Source organism: Clarias gariepinus, chromosome 16 (assembly GCF_024256425.1).
Source record: "Clarias gariepinus isolate MV-2021 ecotype Netherlands chromosome 16, CGAR_prim_01v2, whole genome shotgun sequence".
NCBI classification, from domain to species: domain Eukaryota; kingdom Metazoa; phylum Chordata; class Actinopteri; order Siluriformes; family Clariidae; genus Clarias; species Clarias gariepinus.
In genome coordinates, this window is record NC_071115.1 from 3381284 (window position 1) to 3406138 (window position 24855).

The 24855-nt window shown below is 39.1% G+C and overlaps 2 protein-coding genes across 2 annotated transcripts in view; both read right to left on the reverse strand.

Annotated features, from left to right (window-relative positions):
• Positions 1-3934: 3934 nt before the first annotated feature.
• LOC128544930 (deleted in malignant brain tumors 1 protein-like) lies at positions 3935-15787 on the reverse strand. Its single transcript, XM_053515243.1, has 6 exons — positions 15577-15787; positions 13652-13759; positions 6773-7087; positions 5519-5818; positions 5268-5402; positions 3935-4873 (listed from the first exon to the last, which is right to left on the reverse strand). The coding sequence occupies exons 1-6, from the start codon at positions 15785-15787 to the stop codon at positions 4758-4760; spliced, it is 1185 nt and encodes a 394-aa protein (XP_053371218.1). The 3' UTR covers positions 3935-4757.
• Positions 15788-16710: 923 nt separating this feature from the next.
• The window catches only part of LOC128544932 (deleted in malignant brain tumors 1 protein-like), a 65486-nt gene continuing 57341 nt past the window's right edge, over positions 16711-24855 (reverse strand). Inside the window, exons 11-13 of the mRNA XM_053515244.1 lie at positions 19934-20248; positions 16868-17182; positions 16711-16718 (exon numbers count right to left, since the gene is read on the reverse strand). Coding sequence (XP_053371219.1) covers positions 16711-16718; positions 16868-17182; positions 19934-20248 — 638 coding nt within the window. The remainder of the gene's footprint in view (positions 16719-16867; positions 17183-19933; positions 20249-24855) is intronic.

A 24855-nucleotide genomic window follows, 5' to 3' on the forward strand; every position in this document is an offset into this window, starting at 1 on the left:
TCTTAACTAGTGCAGTTTCTGTACTATGATGGGGCCTGAAACCTGATTGAAATTCTTCAAGGATATTGTTTTCCTGCAAAAATGTGCATATTTGAGCTGATACTACTTTTTCTAATATTTTTGATATAAAGGGGAGGTTTGAAATCGGTCTATAATTTGTTATTTCATTTGCGTCCAAATTAGATTTTTTTTTTTTTTTAAGAAGCAGCTTAATAACTGCCAACTTGAAAGGTTTAGGGACGTGACCTAGATATAATGAAGAATTAAGAATGTTTAAAAGTGGCTCTCCAACCGTATGCATCACTGCGTATGAGCATAGCTGCTCCGCTACTATCTTTTCCATAATCTTAGAGATAAAGGGGAGGTTTGATATCGGCCTGTAATTGGATAGCTGACAGGGGTCGAGGTCAGGTTTCTTAATTATCAGTTTAATAACTGCTAATTTAAAAGATTTTGGAACATACCCAATGCTGAGGAAAGAATTAATTATTTTCAACAGGGGTTCTGTTATTTCCGGCACTATCCTGAAAATGTGTAGGTATACTGTAGGATCTAATATACAGGTGATGAATTTGCAGAAGAGATAAGTGAAATTAGTTCATTCTCTTTAGGGGGAGTAAAGTATTCTAGGTTCTGATCTGACATGGTTAGTTTAACATCTGCATCAATTACGTTTGGTTCGGTTTCAAAGCCTCAATTTTATGCCTAATATTTACAATTTTATTATTATAAAAAAGGTCATGAAGTCCTCACTACTGCACTAATCTGAGGGGCTATTTGTTAATTAGTGATTTCTGAGGCTGGTAACCCTTCTCCTCTGCAGCAGAGGTAAGTTTCGGTCTTTCTTTTCTGAAAAGGTCTTCATGAGAGCCAGTTGATGGGTTTTGATCCCAAATGCACTTAACACAATACTGTTCTTGCAATAACTATTCCAGAAGGGCTGATCTTCAAGTCTTAAAATAACAATTGACTTTTTCTGTTGTTACTACCTTACCTAATGCCATAAGTATTATTTTATAGTTATAAAATAATATCCATATTGTTCTACAAACTAAAAAATAAATTCAAACTTGTGTCCAAACTTTTAAACTAATACCTTGGATCTACAAAACCCATGTTTAGCTTCGCCGTTTTGGTGTGCTGTAAGTTTGAGAAACCACACTGGTTAGCTCACAGAGAGAGCTTCCGTCTCTCTACCATGCTCTCAAGCCACCTTACAGAAATGTCAAAAAATTCTATTGAATTGTCACAGCATAATAAGATGCCTGGAAAAACCTATTCCGGAACTGTACTGGAGGCAAAAACAAAAGTGGTGTTTTAATGATGATGATGATGATGATAGAGAATGGTGTCTAAGAGATCAGTCCAATTGTGCTCATAGCTTCAGAACTAAGAAAAGATGTGATAAATGTATATAGAAGGGCCTGTGATAACTTTCAGCTTCATCAAACCATTTAATAAGCACTGGATTGGAGTAGAGAACAAACCATGAAGAGACCATGCCATCAGGATTAGACTGAGTAAAAATAAGAGTAAAATGATCAGGTAAACACATTCTTAAAGAGGTCCTGTTATGCTTTTTCAAATATTTTCTTTCATGCAGTGTCATGTAGCTGTATGTGAACATAAACTATCATAACCCACTGTATCTGTGACGCTGACAGTGCACGATAAATGGAGTTTTTGTCTATTCAAAAAAAGAATTGGCTCACATTCACCTAAACGAGTCGTTAACAAATCTATTTTTACTCTGTTACGGATTCACGTCACTCTGTAACATATTTGCATAATTTTCATATTTGGCTCCAAAGCTTTGGAATAGCCTTCCAGACACTGTTCGGGGAGCAGACACGGTTTCCCAATTCAAAAGTAGGCTCAAGACGCATCTCTTTAATCTGGCATACGCGTAACTCATCCCATAACCTCATACTCCAGTACACCTATCCTGAATGGCAACTACGCTAATTCTCTCCATCTTTTCTGTATTTTTCTACCCATCCTGAGACATCTGGAGATTGTGCCAGCTTCAGTAGACAAAGGCCAACCCTGCGAGGTTTCTAAGGCATCTTGAGAAGGACCTGCTCCAGCTAGATTCTGCTTTATGATGGCTGGAGCTACACATCCTGCTCCTGTGCTTCCAGTGATCCTGACCCCATCTGCCCTCTGCACCTACTGCTGAACTGAATCTACACAACTTCTGATATATTGAACTTTCACCTGCACAACACACTTGATGTTATTTCTAACTGTTATCACCCAGATGAGGATGGGTTCCCTGTTGAGTCTGGTTCCTCTCAAGGTTTCTTCCTATTGCCATCTCAGGGAGTTTTTCCTTGCCACTGTCGCCGTCACCCTTGGCTTGCTCATCAGAGACATTTCATTCATCATTCATTCATTTCATTATTATCTAGACACATTTTTCTCACACATACACACTTCCAAATATTTTCTTTTCTTTTCTTTTCTAAAAAAAAAAAAAAAAATCTTTAATTTTTTTTTTTTGTGAAGCTGCTTTGGGACAATGACCATTGTTAAAAGCGCTATATAAATAAATTGAATTGAATTGAATAATGTCCGCCCACGTTCTACGGCACGAACAACTTGCCCGCCATTTTACAATTAACGTTACCACACTCTTGTTAATGTGACGAGAGAAGGAGAGATTGTTGTGGATCATTTTCTTTCGAAGATTTTTTTAACTGGATTATCTTTGACTGGACATACAAGAATAATACATATTCTATGGATTTCTCACCCTCCGTCATCAGCCTCTCGGACTTCATTAACCCCGGTGAGACTGAACCTTACTCGGTATACTCTGATAACACGCATACAATAAACACGGACTTCGGACATTTTCCACTCACTCGCACACATACCGTTTATTATATATAGTTTGCAAATATTGTTTATATCTTTGTTTGGTTGTTGTGCACCTTTTTTTTTTACTTTATTTAGTTTTGTATAATACACGTTTGCTTTATCTACTTGTTTGTGTTTGTCCTTTTTGCTCACTGGCCTTTTAACGCAACACCGACACAAAGATAAAAGACGTCTCAATTTTTTTAGCCACAGTTAATATAAAATTAGCTGGTCATATTGACCGGTCTCCAGAGCTGTCGTTCAGTTATGGTCATAGGCATTTCGTTTTCCAACACACCCTGTAGCGGTAGACCAATCATAAAGGGCTGCACCATCTGACCAATCACAGCAGTGAGGGCTCACGGAAAGGAGGGGTTTAAACAGACTGAATCTTCGAACGAGTCGTTTACGAATTATTTAGAAATGGGGTAAAATTCAATCTATTTTTAGAGAAAACTAAAGTGTTTATTGACCTTGCATACATGTAAACCTGTTTTAAGAGACTCATTAAGCAATATTAGCAACCTTAAAATGTCATAATTGGACCTCTTTAACACATAATTCTCCTGCAATTAAACTTTTGAAATATACATCATTATATATATACATTATTATTATTATCCTGAGATTAAGTGAAAAAGTACAAAATTCCTTTCCTAAAACAAAAAGCTCTGTTATATACTGTATGGGGAGTGTGATGGACAAGCCTAATTAAGCCTTAGGCTTGTATATGATATTTATAATGTCACCAAACATTTCTCCCTAATATATATTTTTTTCTACATAACACATGGTGTTTAAACTGTGTTTTAGATAATTAATGACCATTTTACTGACCATGTAGCAATGTCTTATTGCAATAATGTATAAATCTTATACAAAGGTTATTATAATCACAGATGTGTGATAAAAAACTTTTAAACATGAATTCTAATTTTTGAACATGAGTTTGAGTCACACAACCCATTAGAAAAAAAGTTGTATGCATTTCTGAAATCACTAACACAAACAAACAAACAAATAAAAAGATACTATAATAGTAAAAGAATTCATTTATTTATTTAGTTTGTTAGCTACTTACGTCAGAAAACTATGCAATTTTAACAATGGTTAAATGTTTTGTTTTATATCCATTACATACTGTTTAGTATATTTGTATAATAATGTAGAACAATACATGTAACAACAAAATGCAAATTGTGGAAAGGTTGTAAGGAGAACAGCATAAAGATGTTTTGTTGAATTTTACTCACTAGCTTTAATTTAGGAATAAACACAACTCTCATTCATCTTTAATAATTGTTTTACTATAAATCATATTAGTTATAATTTAATTTATATACAGTAGATTCTTAAAACCTTGGTGCCAAGTGTTGGAAATGTTTTATAAAATTGTTTAATATAAGGACTAACTATAGTTTCATAGGGAAAAAATCCGTCCAAACCTACCTGTCCCTATGTGAAAAAGTAATTGCCTCTGAACCTAATTACTGGGTGTGCCATCCCTGGCAGCAAAAACTGCAATCGATCACATTTTCAATAACTGGCATTGAGTCTATCACCTCTTTGGAGGAATTTTGTCTCACTCTTCTTTTAATATTATTTTTATTCTGTCACATTGGAGAGTTTGCAAGTATGAATGGCTTGTTTAGGGTCATCTTAAACAGCTTATCTCAAATATATATATATATATATATTTTTTTTACAACGTTATAATGTCAATTTAGAAGTAAGATAAATTTGGATAAAATCAGTAAGACTTTTAATAAACTTCAGTAAGCCATAACATTACCACCACCACCAGTTTCAATTCTTTAGCTCTCTACAGTACACTTATATCCTCTTCATCATTGCCCATGTCATGCTTCTGTTTATCAGCATCAAGGTGAATGTGGTCAATGTAGAAAGTCGGCCGAATCCTCCATTTGGTCCAAAATGGTTTCTTTTTCATAATCAGCTTTGTCATCCATCTCAGTCTCTTTATAGAAAATTTCATATGTGTTTCTGGCACCTACAAATTTATAGTGTTACATATATTTATGCTATAGAGACAAATATATTCACTTAAACATAGTACATAATAGAATAGAATAATAGAATAACACAAGTACTAAATACAACTATCTGTGTTTAACCTGTTGTGTTGTGCTGTTAATTGAGCAATCAATATTGATTTCACCATATACAGTACATCTATCTATCTATCTATCTATCTATCTATCTATCTATCTATCTATCTATCTTTGTTAGGTTGTTACTATAGAAACCATAACATACTAAAATAAGTAAACATGTAGCTGCTAAGGAAAATCAGTCAGCTTTAACATTAAAACAGTTCGGTACAAAACACAAGTATATTAGTTACATCTTCAAAGGGTGAAATATTTATGACTTTCGCTACTTACAGTTTGTGTTCTTGCTATTGACACAAAATGTCTGTCTTTTTTGTGTCTTCACAAAGTACATAATGACTGGAACTAAGATGAGAAGCAGTCCTACTGTCACTCCAACACCAATGTAAGGAGCCAGGTGCTGAGATGCTGATAGAGAAATCGAAATTATCATCATAATCATCTAATCATAATCATCATCATCATCATCAAAATTGTCAGAACTTTAACTGCAGAACATACAAAATAATTCATTTATACTATACCTTTCACAGTGATGAACAGGGGTTCACTGGCAGTGGAGGTAAAGGTGCGTGCAGACACGTTGACTTTATAAGTACAGCTGTAGTTTCCCTGATGGACAGAATCTGCCTTAGGAAAAAGGAAGACAGCTGCATGTTTAATAGTTGACTGAGTCTTGATGAGATTGGATCCACTGAGCTCCAAGTTAAAGGAACCTCCTGGATACTGAGGTTCAGTAAAGCAGATGATGGAGAAGCTGTAACCCCTTGTTACTTCTGGTCCATCAGCATTACTGAAGGAGATACTTGGTTGCTGCAAATTTACTAGAAAACAACAGACATGATTAGTCGGTAACTTCAAAAATAAAAGCCTGCCAATGTGAGTCTGTCTGAATAAAAAAAAAATTACGAAGATAGAGTACAATCAACCTTGCAAACATTGTGAAATGGATCCAAGATGGCGGGGCAGCATGAGCACACAGCAGCTGATCTAGTGACAAATTGGTGCTTATCACCACAAAGTATTGAAATGTGTCATGTTGTCATGTTGTCACTCCTGTATGCACATTTGCACTTCATGTTTTTTTGTTTTTTTTGTTGTACAGGACTTGGATAGTTTTCTATTAATTTAAAAATGTCAACCTGTCTTGTCTCAGCTAGTCAGCTAATTACTGTAGGTTTCTTAGTTAGCTAAGTATGTTGTTAATTTATATTTATATGTATGTACTGTAGCACCTTAGTCCTGGAGAAATGTTGTTTCGTTTCACTGTGTATTAAACTGTATATGGTTGAAATGAAAAAAAAAGGGCTAATTAACTTGTTTGGTACTGGGAACAGATATCCAGAAAAAAATCCCTTACCCACAGTGATGGTAATGGAGCTGCTCCTGGATGATCTAGAGTTACTTTCCCTGTATGAATAGTCACAGGTGTACTGGCCCTGATGTGATTCATCTACAGTCAGAGTAAATGTTGTTGTAGTCTCTGCAGTTTGCTTCTTTATTAATGTCCCAGTTTTATACAAACTGAAGTCTACAGAGATGCATGTTGGGCTGGGTGTGGAACATCTGAACTGAAGGACTTCTCCAGGTGAGACCACAGAGTTTGGGGAGATCCGAGTCAGTGTAGGACTCTGCAAATCTTATAAAAATAATAATAAAATAATAAAATAATAATAATAATAATAATAATAATAATAATAATAAATGTACATTTTTGTATTACTATTGTAAAAGCAGTAAAGTAGTCCTTAAGAAGAAGAAGAGGGAGAAAACCCTACTTGAGCACACGACCCCAGAATCTTCATGATGTCCACAGTTCTCTACTCCAAATCCTCTGTGTGAGCACTGATCTATGTAGCTCTCAGTTCCATTACATCGAACATCATCCAGCCAGGTTGGTTCACTTCCCTGACCAAAGTGAGCATTATGAGGAGCGCTGACTGCTTTACCACATCCAAGCTGTTGACACACCACCTCTGCATCCTTTAAGTCCCAGTCATCATCACACACTGTTCCCCACTGGGTGTTGTGCTGGATCTCCACTCGACCACAGCAGTTACTGCGACCATTCACCAGCCTGATCTGATTTGGTCCTGATTTATTAGATAAAAAACACTAATGACTCCCCAGCCTTAAACACACACACACACACACAAACACACACACACACACGCACACACACACCACAAGCAAAAAAGTATGTACTTCAAACAAATCTTGTATTCTTGAAAAAAAAAAAAAAAATTTTCCCCCTCCAAATGATGATTTAGTTAAAATAATTAATGTTTAATAATAGTGCCGGCCATATGGGCATTGGTGCTTCTTATCTGCCCTGGGGAATGTGGAGTTTGATTAACACGCGATACCCCAAACCAATATATTAAATAGTGCTGCTATATTAAAAATGGTTACAAATTATATTTGTATACAGCCCTTTACTCTAATACCTGTAACATCCAGTGGTTGTTAAACAAAACTGTTCTGTGAAGCCGTTAGATGTTTGTTAGCAAACATTAGTGAACAAACAGCAAAATGAAGCCTTAGGAACACATTAGACAGTTCAGGGATGAAAGAAAAAAAAACGTTTTGTGAAAAGGTTTATAGCAGCAAATATCCCAATAATCAACAAATATCCCAAGCTTTGAACTTCTCACGGAGCACTGTTTAATCCATCATCTGAAAAGAGTATGGCACAACTGCAAATCTACCAAGACATTGCCGTCCACCTTAAATGAGAGGAGAGCATTAATCAGAGATGCAGCCAAGAGGCCCATTGTAACTCTGGAGAAGCTGCAGAGATTCACAGGTGGGGAGGTGGTCAGAGTTGTTGGAAAGATGTATGGAGCCAAATACAGGGCTGTCTTTAAAAAAATCCTGTTAAAATAAATAAAAAAAAACTTGAGACTGGAGTGAAGGTTTACCTTAAAGCAGAGCAGGAAACCTAAACATACAGCCAGAGCTCCAAAGGAATAGTTTAGATCAAAGCATATTGATGCGTTAGAATGCCGCAGTCAAATTCAGAAATAAATCCAATTGAGAATCTGTGACAAGACTTAAAAATTGCTGTTCCATCTAATCTCACTGAGCTTAAACTATTTAGCAAAGAATGGGCAAAACATTTCACACTCTAAAATTGCAAAGCTGGTAGAGATACACCCCAAAAGACTTGCAGCTGTAATTACAGCAAAAGTACCGCCTCAAGGAGGCTGAATACAACTGCACACCATACTTTTTAGATATCTGTCTGTTTTAAAAAAATAAAGTCTGTAGCCTAGTATAAGAACCCGGAAGTTTTGCAGGCAGCAGCGACTTCTTTTATTTATTTACATCAGTTGCGTTCCAATCGACCTGAAGTACTCTGCGAAGTATACTACACAGGGTGTTCCGCCATGTTAAGTGTGATTCCAAGTCTTCACTTCACCGGAAAAGGGATTTAAAAAATTTACATGAGTCATTGTGTCTCGCTGGAGCTCAAAAAAAGATTTATATATTTATTATCATTAATATCGAGGATGACATCATATTAAAAGGAGACAAAAAATAATTTTTTTATTTAATCAAGAAGTCATTAGTATTATGTTAGCTAGTAATCTGTAAAAAATCTTTAAACAATTATTATTATTAATCAATAATAATTATTTACAAGTAATAGACGTTTCAATATTATGTTTTATAATATATCAGTTATTTTTTCTATCAATATTCAATATTTAATGTCCGTAGTGTTAAATTTCAAGGTTAATATGCCTGAGGGTGTACATAAGCAACACTAGTTAGGAGCGGGAGCTAATAGTTGTACTTATGCTTGGTTGGTCAGTGCAGTTTGGGGGCATCCTTCGCCCAGACTTTGTTTTTTGTTTAGTTTATAAGATTAGATTTGCTGCCACAAAAAGGTTAGAAAGTGTTTTGTTTTATTTACTTATTTGCTTTAAGCTCTGCTCGTGGCTCCCATCTGTAGAGGACCACCACCAAAGTTGGTGACCCTAGTTTTTGTTGGCTAACTCAGTTTCCCAGAAGGCACCTCGGTCAGGTCATGCGAGTGCACACCTGAGCCGAGGTAGCCATTAATCCAACTATAAATAGCTGTTTAGTCTGGGAAACTGGGTCGAGCATTATTAGTTAAACTACTGTCATTTGTGTGGGCATTTTGTGTTTAGTTCTTTTAGTTTACATTTGATTTAAGTTCTGTTGACTTAGGCTCTCATATTGTCAATGTTTCTGTATATGTTCTGTGTGTCTGTGTTTGTGGAGCTGATGCAGTCATGTCCTGTGTGGTGTGAGTATTGTGGTTTTTGTCCCCCTGTTTTCTTGTGTGTTTAGCTAGAGTCAGGTACGTAGCTAGGTGTGTGTTTGGCTAGGAGTGTGTTTTTACCTAAAATCTATGTTGAGCTAACTAGCATGCTTTTAGCCATAGCCCCTTTGTGTCTCTGGCTTTGCTGTGTTTTCTGCCTCCCTAGTGTTCCAGTGAGCCTAGCCTTTAAGTGTCCCCTAGCCCTAGCCTTTGAGTGTCCCCTAGCCCTAGCCTTTGAGTGTCCCCTAGCTCTAGCCTTTAAGTGTCCCCTAGCCCTAGCCTTTAAGTGTCCCCTAGCCCTAGCCTTTGAGTGTCCCCTAGCCCTAGCCTTTGAGTGTCCCCTAGCCTAGCCTTTGAGTGTCCCCTAGCATAGCCACTGGGTATCCTTTGTGTGTGTGTTTGTGCCCTAATTCCCTAGTGTGTGTTGAGCTATTAGGTAAGTGTAGCTTAGTGCATGTTTTACTGTAGAGTGCAAGTAGAGACTCCGGCAGGACTAACTATGACAGCATAACTAAAAGGGAGAGCCAAAAGAAAACACAAACATGAGGGCTTCCAGAGATGTAAAGCAAACAATCACCTCATCGTCAGCAAACCTGAGTGATCAATGAGAGTGAGGAAGACAGGATCTAAACGTACCAGTTCACCATAATACTCTACGTCCATGAGTCCCCCAGATCTGCTCCTTTACCTAAGGCTAATCTATTTATAAAAATGCTTGGCTAAATAAATAAGTTTTTAGCCTGGACTTAAACACTGAGACTGTGTCTGAGTCCCGAATACTATTTGGAAGACTATTCCATAATTTTGGGGCTTTGTAAAAAAAAGCTCTGCCCCCAGCTGTATTTTTTATAATACATGGGACTGAAAAGCAGCCTGCATCCTTTGATCGAAGTAGGCGTGGCGGTTCGAAAGACACTAGCAGTTCGCTCAGGTACTGCGGTGCGAGACTATTTAATGCTTTATATGTCAAGAGTAGTATTTTAAAATCAATGCGAAATTTCACAGGGAGCCAATGCAGTGAAGATAAGATAGGGGTGATGTGCTCATATCTTCTGGTTCTAGTGAGGACTCTCGCTGCTGCATTCTGGACTAGCTGAAGCTTGTTTATGCATCTAGCTGAACAACCAGACAGTAAGGCATTACAATAGTCCAACCTAGAGGTGATAAAGGCATGAACTAGTTTTTCTGCATCGTTTAGCAACAATATATTTCTTATCTTGGCAATATTTTTGAGGTAAAAAAAATGCTATCCTGGTAATATTATCTACATGAGCTTCAAATGAAAGGCTGGAATCAATAATCACACCGAGGTCTTTCACTGTTGCATTTGATGAAACAGAAAGGCCATCTAAAGTTACGGTGTGATCTAAAATTTTACTCCTAGCTGTATGCGGTCCTATGACTAGAACTTCTGTCTTATCCGGATTTAGCAGAAGGAAGTTAATTAGCATCCAATTTCTTATGTCCTGCACACATTGCTCAACTTTAGTAAGCTGTTTTTTCTCTCTTTTGCTGAGACATATAACTGTGTATCGTCAGCATAACAATGAAAACTAATACCATGCTTACAGATTATGTTGCCTAGAGGAAGCATGTAAAGGGAAAAAAGCAGTGGACCTAAAACTGAGCACTGCGGAACACCAAACTCCACTAGAGAACATGCAGAATAATCACCATTTAAGTCTACATACTGATAACGATGGGCCAGATAGGATCTGAGCCAGGAGAGGGCTGTACCCTTAATTCCTACTACATTTTCTAATCTGTGAAGAAGAATAGCGTGATCAACGGTGTCAAAAGCTGCACTGAGGTCGAGTAACACAAGCATAGTTACACAACCCTGATCAGAGGCCAATAGGAGGTCATTTACTACTTTAACGAGTGCTGTCTCTGTACTGTGATGAGGCCTAAATCCTGGCTGATACAGTTCATGTATGCCATTTCTATGTAGATATGAGCATCGCTGCTCCGCTACTATCTTTTCCAGAATCTTAGAGATAAAGGGGAGGTTTGATATTGGCCTGTAACTGGACAGCTGACAGGGGTCGAGATCAGGTTTCTTAATTATTGGTTTGATAACTGCTAATTTAAAAGATTTCGGAACATAACGAATACTGAGTGAAGAATTAATTATTCTCAACAGGGGTTCTGTTATTGCTGGTACTATCTGTTTAAGAAAATGTGTCGGTACAGGATCTAATATACAGGTTGATAAATTTGCAGAAGAGATGAGTGAAATTAGTTCATTCTCTTCAAGGGGAGTAAAGTATTCTAGGTTCTGATCTGACATGGCTAGATTAACATCTGCATCAATTACATTGTTCGGTTTCAAAACCTCAATTTTATGCCTAATATTTACAATTTTATTATTAAAAAAGTTCATGAAGTCCTCACTATTGCATGATGTTGTTGTGGAGATTTCTGCAGTGTTTTATTTCTGGTTAATTTAACTACAGCATCTGGGATTATTTTTGTTATTTTCTATAAGAGTGGAGAGATATGTTGATCTAGCTACACTAAGAGCTTTTCTATAGTTCAGGATGCTCTCCCTTCATGCTATTATAAATATTACAATTTAGTTTGACGCCATTTACGTTCTAATTTCCGAGCGGTCTGTTTTAAAGTGCGCGTGTGATCGTTATACCAGGGAGCAAGTTTCTTATCTCTAATAATTTTTCTTTTAACAGGAGCTACATTATCTAAGGTATAGCGAAATGTCGACTCTAAATATTCAGTCGCCTGATCGAGTTCTGTGGGGTCAGACGGTGATCTAATCGAAGTTGGGAACTCTGGGAGATTACTGATAAAACTCTGTTTGCTAGTTGATGTGAATGTACGTTTCATACGGTAGCACGGCGCTAGTTTGGTAGAGGAAAGAACAGAGTCTTTCCTTGGATTCTTGGTGTGGGTTTCCCGCTCAGCCATCGCCCTGCAGGACTGCTGGTTTCTTCTGAATGCTGGTCTCACATTGCTGGTGGTTCCTGGCCATCACAGTTCTTCTGTCGGGTATCCGATAACTCGTTGCTCTTCCTCGCGCACAGTGACATATGATCTAGTATGGATGACTGACTGCACTAAAAGGTTGTGAGTACAGAAACCCTTTGCATGTGCATATTATTTTGTTGCTTTCATGGAAAAGTGAAGCGGCCACACAGTTTTGGGCCTCCACGATCCCAAGCCACGATTCAGGCCTGCAACGTTTATTTATTTATTTGATTGAGAGACATTAGTTAATATTCTTGTGCTGCATACTGAAAGTTTTTTTGTTTGTTTATATGTTAGTGATATGTATATATTGGTTTGATAAGGTAGAATGCCATGTGTGAATCTGCCAATGATTTTTTTTGTTTTCTTATTGAAGTTTGACTAAAATTACATTTTATCTAAAGGTTGGTGTTAAATATTTACAGTGCATCCAGTGATTTAATTGCTTTCTTGGGTTAAGCTATTGTGAGGTATAAATCAGAGTATTATTCTTAGTGGGTTGAACTTTATAAATAAAATCCTACTAAGTGGAGGCACCGTCAATTCTACTAAAACTTTGTGGTATATTCAAAAGTATTTGGAACATGTAGTTTCACAGTAACCAGGTTACTGCCGTTAAAATACCCCTATAAAGAATCCAGGGCCCCGCCCATAGTACTACAACACCCTTGATAATTGGCGCCAAATACTAGCTACATGGGACGGGTGCTACATTTATATTTAGAATTTTTATAAAAATACAAGAAGTAGGCACGCACACACAGACACACACACACACACACACACACACACCTCTCCTAAGCGCTCGGTCAACATCCATTCACTGTCGGCATTTTTTACTTTTTCACACAGGGCCATGTAGGTTTGGATTTTTTTTCTCCCTAAATAATAAAAACCACCATTTTAAAACTGCATTTTGTGTTTACTTGTGTTATCTTTGACTAATAGTTAAATGTGTTTAATGATCAGAAACATTTTGTGTGACAAACATGCAAAAGAATAAGAAATTAGGAAAGTTTTTCACACCACTGTGTGTGTATATATATATGTATATATATATATATATATATATATATATATATATATATATATATATATATATATATATATATATATATAATGTATGCATAAGTGATGGCTCCTAAACCTCACACTGATGGTAGGAGTATGTGAAGGTAAGGGCATGGTTTGGTGTCGGTATGTGAAGGATGTAAGGATCGTGCATGTGGGAAAGAACTCACACTTGATGAGAATGTGCCTAAGCAGGGGAGCATTAAATGAGGAATCAGAGTGAGAAAAGGGAGAATACCACTTTCAGCTGCACCACATATATGTTCTTTACCAAACTCGAAATAAACAAAAGAATACAATTTTGACTCACGACTGTCACCAGGGTCTATTGTCCTTTCCTCAATTTGTCCTGTTACAGTCACATTTGTTACGGAAGTATATGGCGAGTTCGTGGCTGTTGTCACAGGTATCCTGGTTGCTGTTAACAAGTGGAAAATCAGAGCATTTCTTGACAAATCTTAACAATTCATAGCAAAATGTTAGGTGCAGTAGGTTATTTTAAAGGTAAATCTTTGCATTTTAAAATTTCATAGCTAATGAATAGTAAATTCATAAATGATGTTTAGCATGTAATGTCAAAGAGTTTAACAACAAAGAACCATCAAGAATCCAAATTTTAGACAATTCAGCTGACTCAAATCGTCTTTTTTTGAGCAGTGCATTTCAAAAAAAGTGATTACAGAAGAAAAGAGCAAAATAAAAAAACTAATTAAAAATCTGTTTGATTTTAAATACTGTTAACATTATTTGTAAAGGTCAGAGTTCACATGTTTCTGTCTGATCATTTTTTAGACTCTCTTTCAAAATAGAGCTTTCTACATTTGGGTGGAGGGTGAGGGGTGTTGTTGTGTGTGCACACCCCACGGTTTGTATACCTGCTCATATGGTAACCTGAAATAACTTTAAATGGGTAAAATATATTATATGTTGTTTTGATAGATACAATTATACATGTACATGCACAAATGTCTTCCCTCTTGGCTCTTGACGAAGGCGGTCGCATCTGCTCTCCCTCCCTTATCTCTCCCCGCTTGCTTCTCTGTCTGTCTTGTGAATACTATTCAGAGACTCTCTTCGTCTTGCTCTTGAAAATAAAAAGGAATATGGATTTGATCAAGTGGTCTCTGAATGCAATTGACACGATCTTCTCGACGAGAAGTGTGGGTTCTGGGGAACCTACTTGTCCTGCTGGGACGTTTGCTGCTGGATACACGATGGACGGTTGGGAGAAGTGGCGCATTGTGTGCCTGGCCGGACTGTCTCTGGAGGATGTTGAAGATATCTACCTATTCGGAACTCTGATAACAGGGATTCTGCTGATTGGATTAGGTGGGATACTTGGATATCGTAAAATTTTAAAAGCAGTCAGTCTCAACCCCAAGAGACTGGCTGGCTGGGAAATAGTGGTGACGAGAGCTGTCAGTAATCAGACTGTGGTTCTGGACCGCAAATTGGATAACATCTTGGTGAGACTAGCAGCTATGCAACGTGATTTGGACAGACCTGGAGACCAGTGATGGACATTAAATATCTGTGAAATTGGCAGATATTGATCGAAACCTGGAAAATATGTTTCTCTTTTTCGGCTGCCCCTTTTCTTTCCAGTTACTGCATTTCAAGGCCGTGGCTGGAGACATAACTAACTCCCCAAAGACCAAGATAACGAGACTCACGCACTCACAGAACAGCTACAGATAGACACTCTACCTTCCCCTTATCCAACGCCTTCGTGTGCTTATTCCCTTCAGTGTAGGCAGGCGGAATCGGGACCAGCGCTCTCTAGCTGCAGGGACTGGAGCTGTTTGCCTACATTGGACATTTCCTATCCAATGTAGCCTCATCGTTGCAATGTTTATGTCTTGTGTTTACATGTTTTTCTGTGCCTGTTGCTGAGGTATTTTTTGTACCCCTGATCGCACACTGCCCTTTTCGAAGGACAGTCTGGGCGGGGATTTTTTACCCTCGTTATCCTAATGTATCTTATTCCTTATTTTCTATGATGGCGCCGGTTAGGTGGCTGCCGTCGCGACTCTGTGGTCGCACAAAATCATTTCACTGCATATTGTACTCTGTATCATTGTGTATGTGACAAATAAAATTTGAATTTGAATTTGAAAAGCTAAGTAATTGTGCTACATCTATGTATTGTTTTTACAATCTACTGAAATTTAGTTGTTTAATATAAAACTTATCACATTTATTAGAAGGTCACAATTTAAGAATTTTTTATTGTACCTGAGCAAGTAACACCAGCATCTTCATGATGTTTGCAGTTATGTGATCCAAATCCCCTATGAGTGCACTGTGTGATGGAGCTTTCTCTTCCAAAACAGCGAACATCATCCATCCATATTGGGCCACTTCCCTGACCAAAGGTGGCATTTTTATTAGCGCTGACAGCATTACCACATCCAAGCTGTCTACACACCACCTGTGCATCATTCATGTCCCGTCATCATCACACAGTGTTCCCCACTGGTAATTATAATAGACTTCCACTCTACCAGAGCAGGAGTCACTGCCATCAACGAGTCGTATGTTAGCACCATCTGAGAAAAACAGCAAAATGTATGTTGATATTCGAAATATGAAAAAAATGCAAAAAGAAAGAAATTTAAAGCAAATTGTAAGATGTAGGAGGTACTATGTGACAGTTGGTAGGTAAATTATGACAGTTTTTAGACAGTTCTTGACAAATCAGCATGAGTTTGGCACAAGACCATAGTGATTTTTAGTATATTTTAAGTCTTTGCAGTTAACATGTATTCATTTCATATCTGATTTATGGCATGTGATGTCACACAGTTGAGCAACCAAGAACCATGAAAAATTTTAATTTGAAAAAAAACTGTTGTGCTGTAAGTGGCACGGTGTTGTTGTGGTTAGCACTGTCGCCTTGCACCTCCAGGGTCCGTGTTTGATTCCCGTCTCTGTGTGCATGGAGTTTGCATGTTCTCCCTGTGCTTGGTGGGTTTCCTCTGGGTACTCCGGTTTAATCCCAAAGACCAAAAATAAGGTTAGGCTAATTGGTATACCAAATTCCCTGTAGAGTGTGAATGAGAGTGTGTGTATGTGTGTGTGCCCTGCGATGGATTGGCAGCCTGTCCAGTGTGTACCCTGCCTCATGCCCTAAGCCTCCTGGGATAGGCTCCAGGTCCCTGCAACCCTGAATACAGGATAAAGCGGTATAGAAGATGCGTTTTAATGAGCAACTATTTTACTTTAAATTTATTTAAACTCTGCACTGCGACTGTAAAAACAAAAACAATACATTTTGTGCTCTGGACATAAATATATACATTTAAACGCTTAGAAAAATATTTCGTACCAATATTTGTATGATAAAGCTAAAATGCTGGCCTTCACTTTTTACACTCCTTTATAATGCACAGACACACTGACTGTGCAGTGTAAAAAAAAAAAAAAAAAAAAAAAAAAGCTGAGATTTCTGTGCTCTACTAGATGCTACATTGCAGATGCTTATCACATTTATTAGAAGTTCATAATTAAATTTTTTTTATTTTACCTGAGCAAGTAACACCAGCATCTTCACCATGGTTACAGTCATGTGTTCCAAATCCATTATGAGTGCACCGTGTGATGCTGCTTTCTCTTCCAGAACAGCGAACATCATCCATCCATATTGGGCCACTTCCCGGACCAAAGTAAGCCCTTTGATAAGCTCTGTCAGCATTACCACATCCAAGCTCTCTACACACCACCTGTGCATCACTTATGTCCCAGTGATTATGACACACTGTTCCCCACTGGTTATTATAATAGACTTCCACTCTACCAGAGCAGGAGTTTCTGCCACCAACGAGTCGTATGTTAATGCCATCTAAGACAAACAGCAAAATGTATGTTGATATTCGAAATATGAAAGAAATGCAAAAAAAAAAAAAGAACTTCCAAGCAAACTGTGAATTGTAGGAGGTACTATGTGACAGTTGGTAGGTAAATTATGACAGTTTTTAGACAGTTCTTGACAAATCAGCATGAGTTTGGCACAAGACCATAGTGATTTTTGGTATATTTTAAGTCTTTGCAGTTAACATGTATTCATTTCATATCTGAATTATGACATGTGATATCACACAGTTGAGCAACCAAGAACCATGAAAAATTTTAATAAAAAAAAAAATTGTTGTGCTGTAAGTGGCACGGTGGTGTTGTGGTTAGCACTGTCGCCTTGCACCTCCAGGGTCCGTGTTCGATTCCCGTCTTTGTGTGCATGGAGTTTGCATGTTCTCCCTGTGCTTGGTGGGTTTCCTCTGGGTACTCAGGTCTTCTCCCACAGACCAAAAATATGCAGGCTAGGCTAATTGGTATCCCAAATTGCCTGTAGAGTGTGAATGAGAGTGTGTGTGTGTATGTGTGTGTGCAGATGGTGTCAAAAGTTTTCATTGTTATGCTGATGATACACAGTTATATGTCTCAGCAAAACCTGATGAGAAAAAACAGCTTACTAAAATTGAGCAATGTGTGCAGGACATAAGAAATTGGATGCTAACTAACTTCCTTCTGCTAAATCCGGATAAGACAGAAGTTCTAGTCATAGGACCGCATACAGCTAGGAGTAAAATTTTAGATCATACCGTAACTTTAGATGGCCTTTCTGTTCCATCAAATGCAACAGTGAAAGACCTTGGTGTGATTATTGATTCCAGCCTTTCATTTGAAGCACATGTAGATAATATTACCAGGATAGCATTCTTTCACCTCAGAAATATTGCCAGAATAAGAAATTTATTGTCGCTAAACGACGCAGAAAAACTAGTTCATGCTTTTATCACCTCTAGGTTGGACTATTGTAATGCCTTACTGTCTGGTTGTTCAGCTAGATGCATAAATAAGCTTCAGCTAGTCCAGAATGCAGCAGCGAGAGTCCTCACCAGAACCAGAAGATATGAGCACATCACCCCTATCTTATCTTCACTGCATTGGCTCCCTGTGAAATTTCGCATTGATTTTAAAATACTACTTTTGACATATAAAGCATTAAATGGTCTCGCGCCGCAGTACCTGAGCGAACTGCTAGTGTCTTACGATCCGCCACGCCTACTTCGATCAAAGGATGCAGGCTGCTTGTCAGTACCGCGTATTATGAAAAATACAGCTGGGGGCAGAGCTTTTTCTTACAAAGCCCCAAAGTTATGGAATAGTCTTCCAAATAGTGTTCGGGACTCAGACATAGTCTCAGTGTTTAAGTCCAGGCTAAAAACCTATTTATTTAGCCGAGCATTTTTATAAATAGATTTGCCATAGGTAAAGGAGCAGATCTGGGGGACTCATAGACGTAGAGTATTATGGTGAACTGGTATGTTTGGATGCTGTCTTCCTCACTCTAATTGATCACTCAGGTTTGCTGACGGTGAGGTGATTGTTTGCTTTACATGTCAGGAAGCCCTCATGTTTGTGTTTCCTTCTGGCTCTCCCTTTTAGTTATGCTGTCATAGTTAGTCCTGCCGGAGTCTCTGCTTGCACGCTACAGTTAATATACATTCACATTATACATTGTGTGACTGTGACCATACCTAACTGCCATCTCTCCTCTTCTTCTCTTTCCCCCCCTCTTTCTTTTTCCTCTCTCCTCCTGTCCCCCCCTTTCACTCTTTCTCTCTCTCTCTGTCGAGCTACACATGTCGTTCCTGAGCTGCCAGTGATCCAGACTCCCTCTGCCCTCCGGACCTGTCTGACCCATCCTGGTGCCCCGCTTCTGGCTGAAGATCTCGTCACATGGATGCCCCGTGTGTCTCTCTGGGATGCGTCTGGTGTCTGGGAATGATTCTCTCTACCTAGAAAATGGTTCTGGCCTTGACTGGTGTTGGCAACTGTTTCTCTGGGGACTTGACAGTTCGATAGTTCATGACTGGAACTTCTTACAAGTCTACCTGGGTCTTCAATAACTACCTGGACTCCATATTAACATCAATTAACATCAGCTATTTTAGCTGAACTGCCTCCCACCCTACACACTGTATATATGCAGATCATTTACTGCTTTTTGTTTCACCCAAATGAGGATGGGTTCCCTGTTGAGTCTGGTTCCTCTCAAGGTTTCTTCCTCTTACCATCTCAGGGAGTTTTTCCTTGCCACTGTCGCCCTCGGCTTGCTCACCAGGGACAAACTGACCATTTTGATTCATACAAATTCACATTTCATACAAACCTAAATAATTCTTTTGACTATGTAAAGCTGCTTTGCGGCAATGAAAATTGCTAAAAGCGCTATACAAATAAAATTAAATTGAATTGAATTGAAAAAAGACTTTTGTCAAAGTAAAAGCAGCATGTTGTAAAATCCAACTAGCGGTAATATTATATGTATGAAGGATGTATTATACTGGAATTACACTGTATGAAGGATGCAGACTAAATGCATCCTGGTTGTCTTTAGGTTCTGCTCTGTCGACACACACAAAGAGCTCAAGTAGTTTCAATAATTCAGTGACCAGCTACATGCACAAATGTCAGAAAGCCGAGTAATTGTGCTCTATGTATTGTTTTTACAATCCACTAAAATTTATTTGTTTCATATAAAAATTATCACATTTATTACCAGGTCATAATTATTATTTTTTTATTGTACCTGAGCAAGTAACACCAGCATCTTCACCATGGTTACAGTTGTGTTTTCCAAATTCATTATGAGAGCACTGTGTGATGTTGCTTTCACTTCCGGAACAGCGAACATCATCCATCCATATTGGGCCACGTCCCTGACCAAAGTCGGCACTTTGATGAGCTCTGACAGCATTACCACATCCAAGCTGTCTACACACCACCTGTGCATCACTCATGCCCCAGTCATCATCACACACTGTTCCCCACTGGTTATTATAATAGACTTCCACTCTACCAGAGCAGGAGTTTCTGCCACCAACGAGTCGTATGTTAGCGCCATCTAAGACAAACAGCAAAATATATGGTGATATTAAAAACAGCACAGAAATACAAAAAGGAGGTGTAGGAGGTACCTTTTACCAGTTTGTAGGTAAATTGTCAGTTTTTAGACAGTTCTTCGCAACTCTAGGACTAGGTCATCTACCCTCAGAACACCTACAGTAAGCTGCTTTCTGTGTGTGTGTGTGTGTGTGTGTGTGTGTGTGTGTGTGTGTGTGTGTGCGTGCGTATTTGTGTGTATATATATATGGAGTTGTATTGTGTATGCATAAGTGATGGCTCCTCAACTGCCCACTGATGGTAGGAGTATGTGATGGTGAGGGCATGGTTTGGTGTCGGTATGTGAAGGATGTAAGGATCATGCATGTGGGAAAGAACTCACACTTGATGAGAATGTGCCTAGTTAAAAGTCACTGCTCTGAGTCGATAGGGTTCATGACAACAAAGTGTCAGCCATTCTATCTGCCGCGGGAGTTTAATGTTGTGTACGTCACCATTGTTTACATCCCGCCAGGTGCTAATGCTAGCGTAGCGTTGCAGGAGCTTCATGATACCATCAGCTCGCTGCAGACTAAACACCCGGAGGCATTTTACGTGGTTGCGGGCGACTTCAATCACGTGAAACTGACGGACACTCTTCCCAAATTCCACCAGCATGTGGAAATTCCAACACGGGGAGAAAATATTCTGGACTGTGTGTATACAAACATCCGCGGTGCATACAGAGCTCTCCCCCGCCCCCATCTTGGCGCTTCCGATCACATAGCCGTACTGCTAGCGCCAGCATATCGCCCCCTGCTGAGGAGGACAATACACACAAAGAAAACGATCACTGTATGGCCCAGTGATGCAGACATTGTTCTCCAGGACTGCTTTCAGTGCACTGACTGGCAGGTCTTTAAAGATGCAGCCACTTACGGGGATAAGCTTGACTTAGATGAATACACTTCTTCCGTTCTCGGCTTTATATCTAAATGTGCTGATGATGTAACCACCACCAAGACAATTACCTGTTTTCCTAATCAGAAGCCCTGGCTGAATGCTAAAGTAAAGGCTCTGCTGAAAGCTAGGGCTGCTGCATTTAGGGCAGGTGATGCATCAGCGGTAAAGTTGGAGAGGAAACAACTGACGGCAGGCATTGGGAAGGCTAAATCCACATACGCCCAAAAAATCCAGGGTCACCTTATGTCCAACGATCCGCGAAGTATGTGGAAGGGCATTAAATGCATCACAGACTACAACACCAAAGATGCACAATGCCCTAGAGACCCCTTCCTGCCTGATATACTAAACTCAGTCTATGCCCGCTTCGAGGAACATGACAACCCTCCTCCCTGTACCAAGCTCCCATCACTTTCTGATGACACGCCCCTTAAAGTAACAACAGCCGACGTGGAGAGCATTCTAAAAAGAATTAACCCCCTCAAAGCTGCAGGCCCTGATAACATACCAGAAAGGGTACTTAAGGACTGTGCTCACCAGCTGTCAGAAGTGTTAACTGACATATTTAACACCTCTTTGTCAACTGCGACTGTTCCTACCTGCCTGAAGACTGCCACCATTGTTCCAGTCCCAAAGTGTTCAACAGTGACTTGTCTGAATGATTACCGCCCCATAGCGCTAACTCTGTAGTCATGAAGTGCTTTGAGAGGCTGGTCATGACTCACATCAAAGCCTCCATCGATGCCACTGTAGACCCCCTCCGTATGCGTACAAGACAAATCGCTCTGCAGATGATGCCATCTCATCAGTGATCCACACAGCCCTTACACACCTGGAGAATAAGAATTCCTACGTCCGTCTGCTTTTCCTGGACTTTTCCTCTGCCTTCAACACCATCTCTCCACAGACATTAATTCTAAAGCTTTCCCTTTCTTAGCTTAAGCCCTTCAGTAGGGAACTGGGTCCTAGACTTCATGATCAACAGATCTCAAACTGTCAGGATCCATGACACCATCTCCTCCACCATCACCATCAGCACAGGCTCGCCTCAAGGTTGTGTGCCGAGCCCCCTCCTGTTCACTCTGTTGACGTATGACTGCATAGCGAGACACTCCAGCTATCATATAGTCAAATTCGCAGATGACACAGCAGTAGTGGGACGCATCACTGACAACGATGAATCCTATTACAGAGAGGAGGTAGAACAACTGGTACAGTGGTGTAGGGGAAATAACCTTTGCATCAATGTAAAAAAAGACCAAAGAGATGGTGGTGGACTTCAGAAAGGACAAGCGAACTCCTCTCCCCCTACACATTGATGGAGCAGCTGTGGAAGTGGTCTCCAGCTTTAAGTATCTAGGTGTCCATATAGCTAAGGACTTAAACTGGAGCGTCAACACCTCGGGCCTGATTAAAAAGGCCCACCAGCACCTCTACTTCCCCAGGAAGCTAAAACGACCTGGGCTTGGAAGCCTGGTTCTGAAGAGTTTCTATCGAGGAGCGAATGAAAGCATCATCAGCTCCTACATTACTGTGTGGCATGGCAATAGCGCCGTAGCTGAGAGGAAAGCCCTGCAGAGAGTAGTTAAGGCTGCACAGAGGACAGTGAGGAGCAGGCTCCCCTCTATCACCGAACTGTACACTGCAAGATGCAGAGGAAGAGCCCTCCGCATTATTAAGGACTCCACCCACCCTACACATGCTCTATTTCAACCTCTTCCCTCGGGCAGAAGGCTAAAGAGCCTTCAGTGCAAGACCACCAGGCTCAAAAACAGCTTTTACCCTGAAGCAATTAGACTGCTGAACTCTAGCCGTGCTCTGTAGGTCCCCTCCCATTAAACACAATCAAACTTTTAGTGTAATATATAACTCTATGGTGCAATACATATATATAACCCTATAAGTTAAATATACAATGTGTGCCATCCAGCCTCTGAAAATGTGAAATACACTATGTATAGTTTATGTCTAATTTCCTGCATAATATATCTCTGACTGCTCTTATTTATGTTCATGTATATACATATTTACACCCTCATATTTATACTACTATGCTATCTCTGTGGCTTAAACGGGACCTGGGTCCTGATTTCGTACCAGAACATGGAAGTGTGCTGGTATGACAATAAAGCTCCTTGAATCCTTGAATTATTGAATGTTTGTGTGCATATGTCAGGGGAGCATTAAATGAGGAATCAGAGTGAGAAAAGGGAGAATACCACTTGCAGCTACACCACATATATTTACATTTGGGCATTTTGGCAGATGCTCTTATCCAGAGCACCTTACATTTTTTTTTTATCTCATTACACATATGAGCAGTTGAGGGTTAAGGGCCCTGCTCAAGGGCCCAACAGTGGCAACTTGGTGGTTGTGGGTTTTGAACCTGGGATCTTCCGAACCGTAGTCCAATGCCTTATCCACTGAGCTACCCCCAGCCCAACATATATGTTCTTTACCAAACGCGAAATGAACAAAAGAATACAATTTTGACTCACGACTGTCACCAGGGTCTATTGTCCTTTCCTCAATTTGTCCTGTTACAGTCACATTTATTACAGAAGTATATGGCAGGTTCGTGGCTGTTGTCACAGGTATCCTGGTTGCTGTTAACAAGTGGAAAATCAGAGCATTTCTTGACAAATCTTGACAATTCATAGCAAAATGTTAGGTGCAGTAGGTTATTTTATCAATCTTTGCATTTTAAAATTTCATAGCTAATGAATAGTAAATTCATAAATGATGTTTAGCATATAATGTCAAAGAGTTTAACAACAAAGAACCATCAAGAATCCAAATTTTGGACAATTCAGCTGACTCAAATCGTTTTTTTATTTTTAGCAGTGCATTCTAAAAAAAGTGATTACAGAAGAAAAGAGCAAAATAAAAAACTAATTTAAAATCTCTGTTTGACTTTAAATACTGTTAACATTATTTGTAAAGGTCAGAGTTCACATGTTTAGCTCTGTCTGATCATTTTTTAGACTCTCTTTCAAAATAGAGCTTTCTACATTTGGGTGGAGGGTGAGGGGTGTTGTTGTGTGTGCACACCCCACGGTTTGTATACCTGCTCATATGGTAACCTGAAATAACTTTAAATGGGTAAAATATATGTTGTTTTTATAGATACAATTATACTTTTTGTTTACATTATTTGCAAATTGACATGTTAGAAGTAAATCCCTGTGAAATGAGTCCTACACAATCACAATCCCTAAAGACTTTGCTCCCTCCCCTATGGGTGGTATTGTATTCATGGTTTTTAAAACACTGATGAGTGCTGGCTCTTCTGCTTGACTCTACTGCATAAAGATTATCAGCAAACACACAAACTATCTGCATCCTGGTTGTCTTTGGGTTCTGCTCTGTCTAAGTGCTTAAATAGTTTCAATAATCCAGCAAACACTATATTACACACTGTGTGCTTTAGTTTTCTAAATTGGATTCTTCTCCACTGGTAGGGTAGGCTTTTAACTTTTGTACTGTTTTTGTAACACAATTGGTTCTTACTGTATACTGTACCTAGTTTTCGCTGTTTGGTAGTGTTGATTGAAGTGTGATTGAAGTAGGTCTAAAGCAATTTGTTCTCAGGTAATTAATCAAGAGTAGTTTCAGACTCCGTCCATAAGAAGCCGGTGCGTTCCCTATCCGATCATTTTTTTTGCG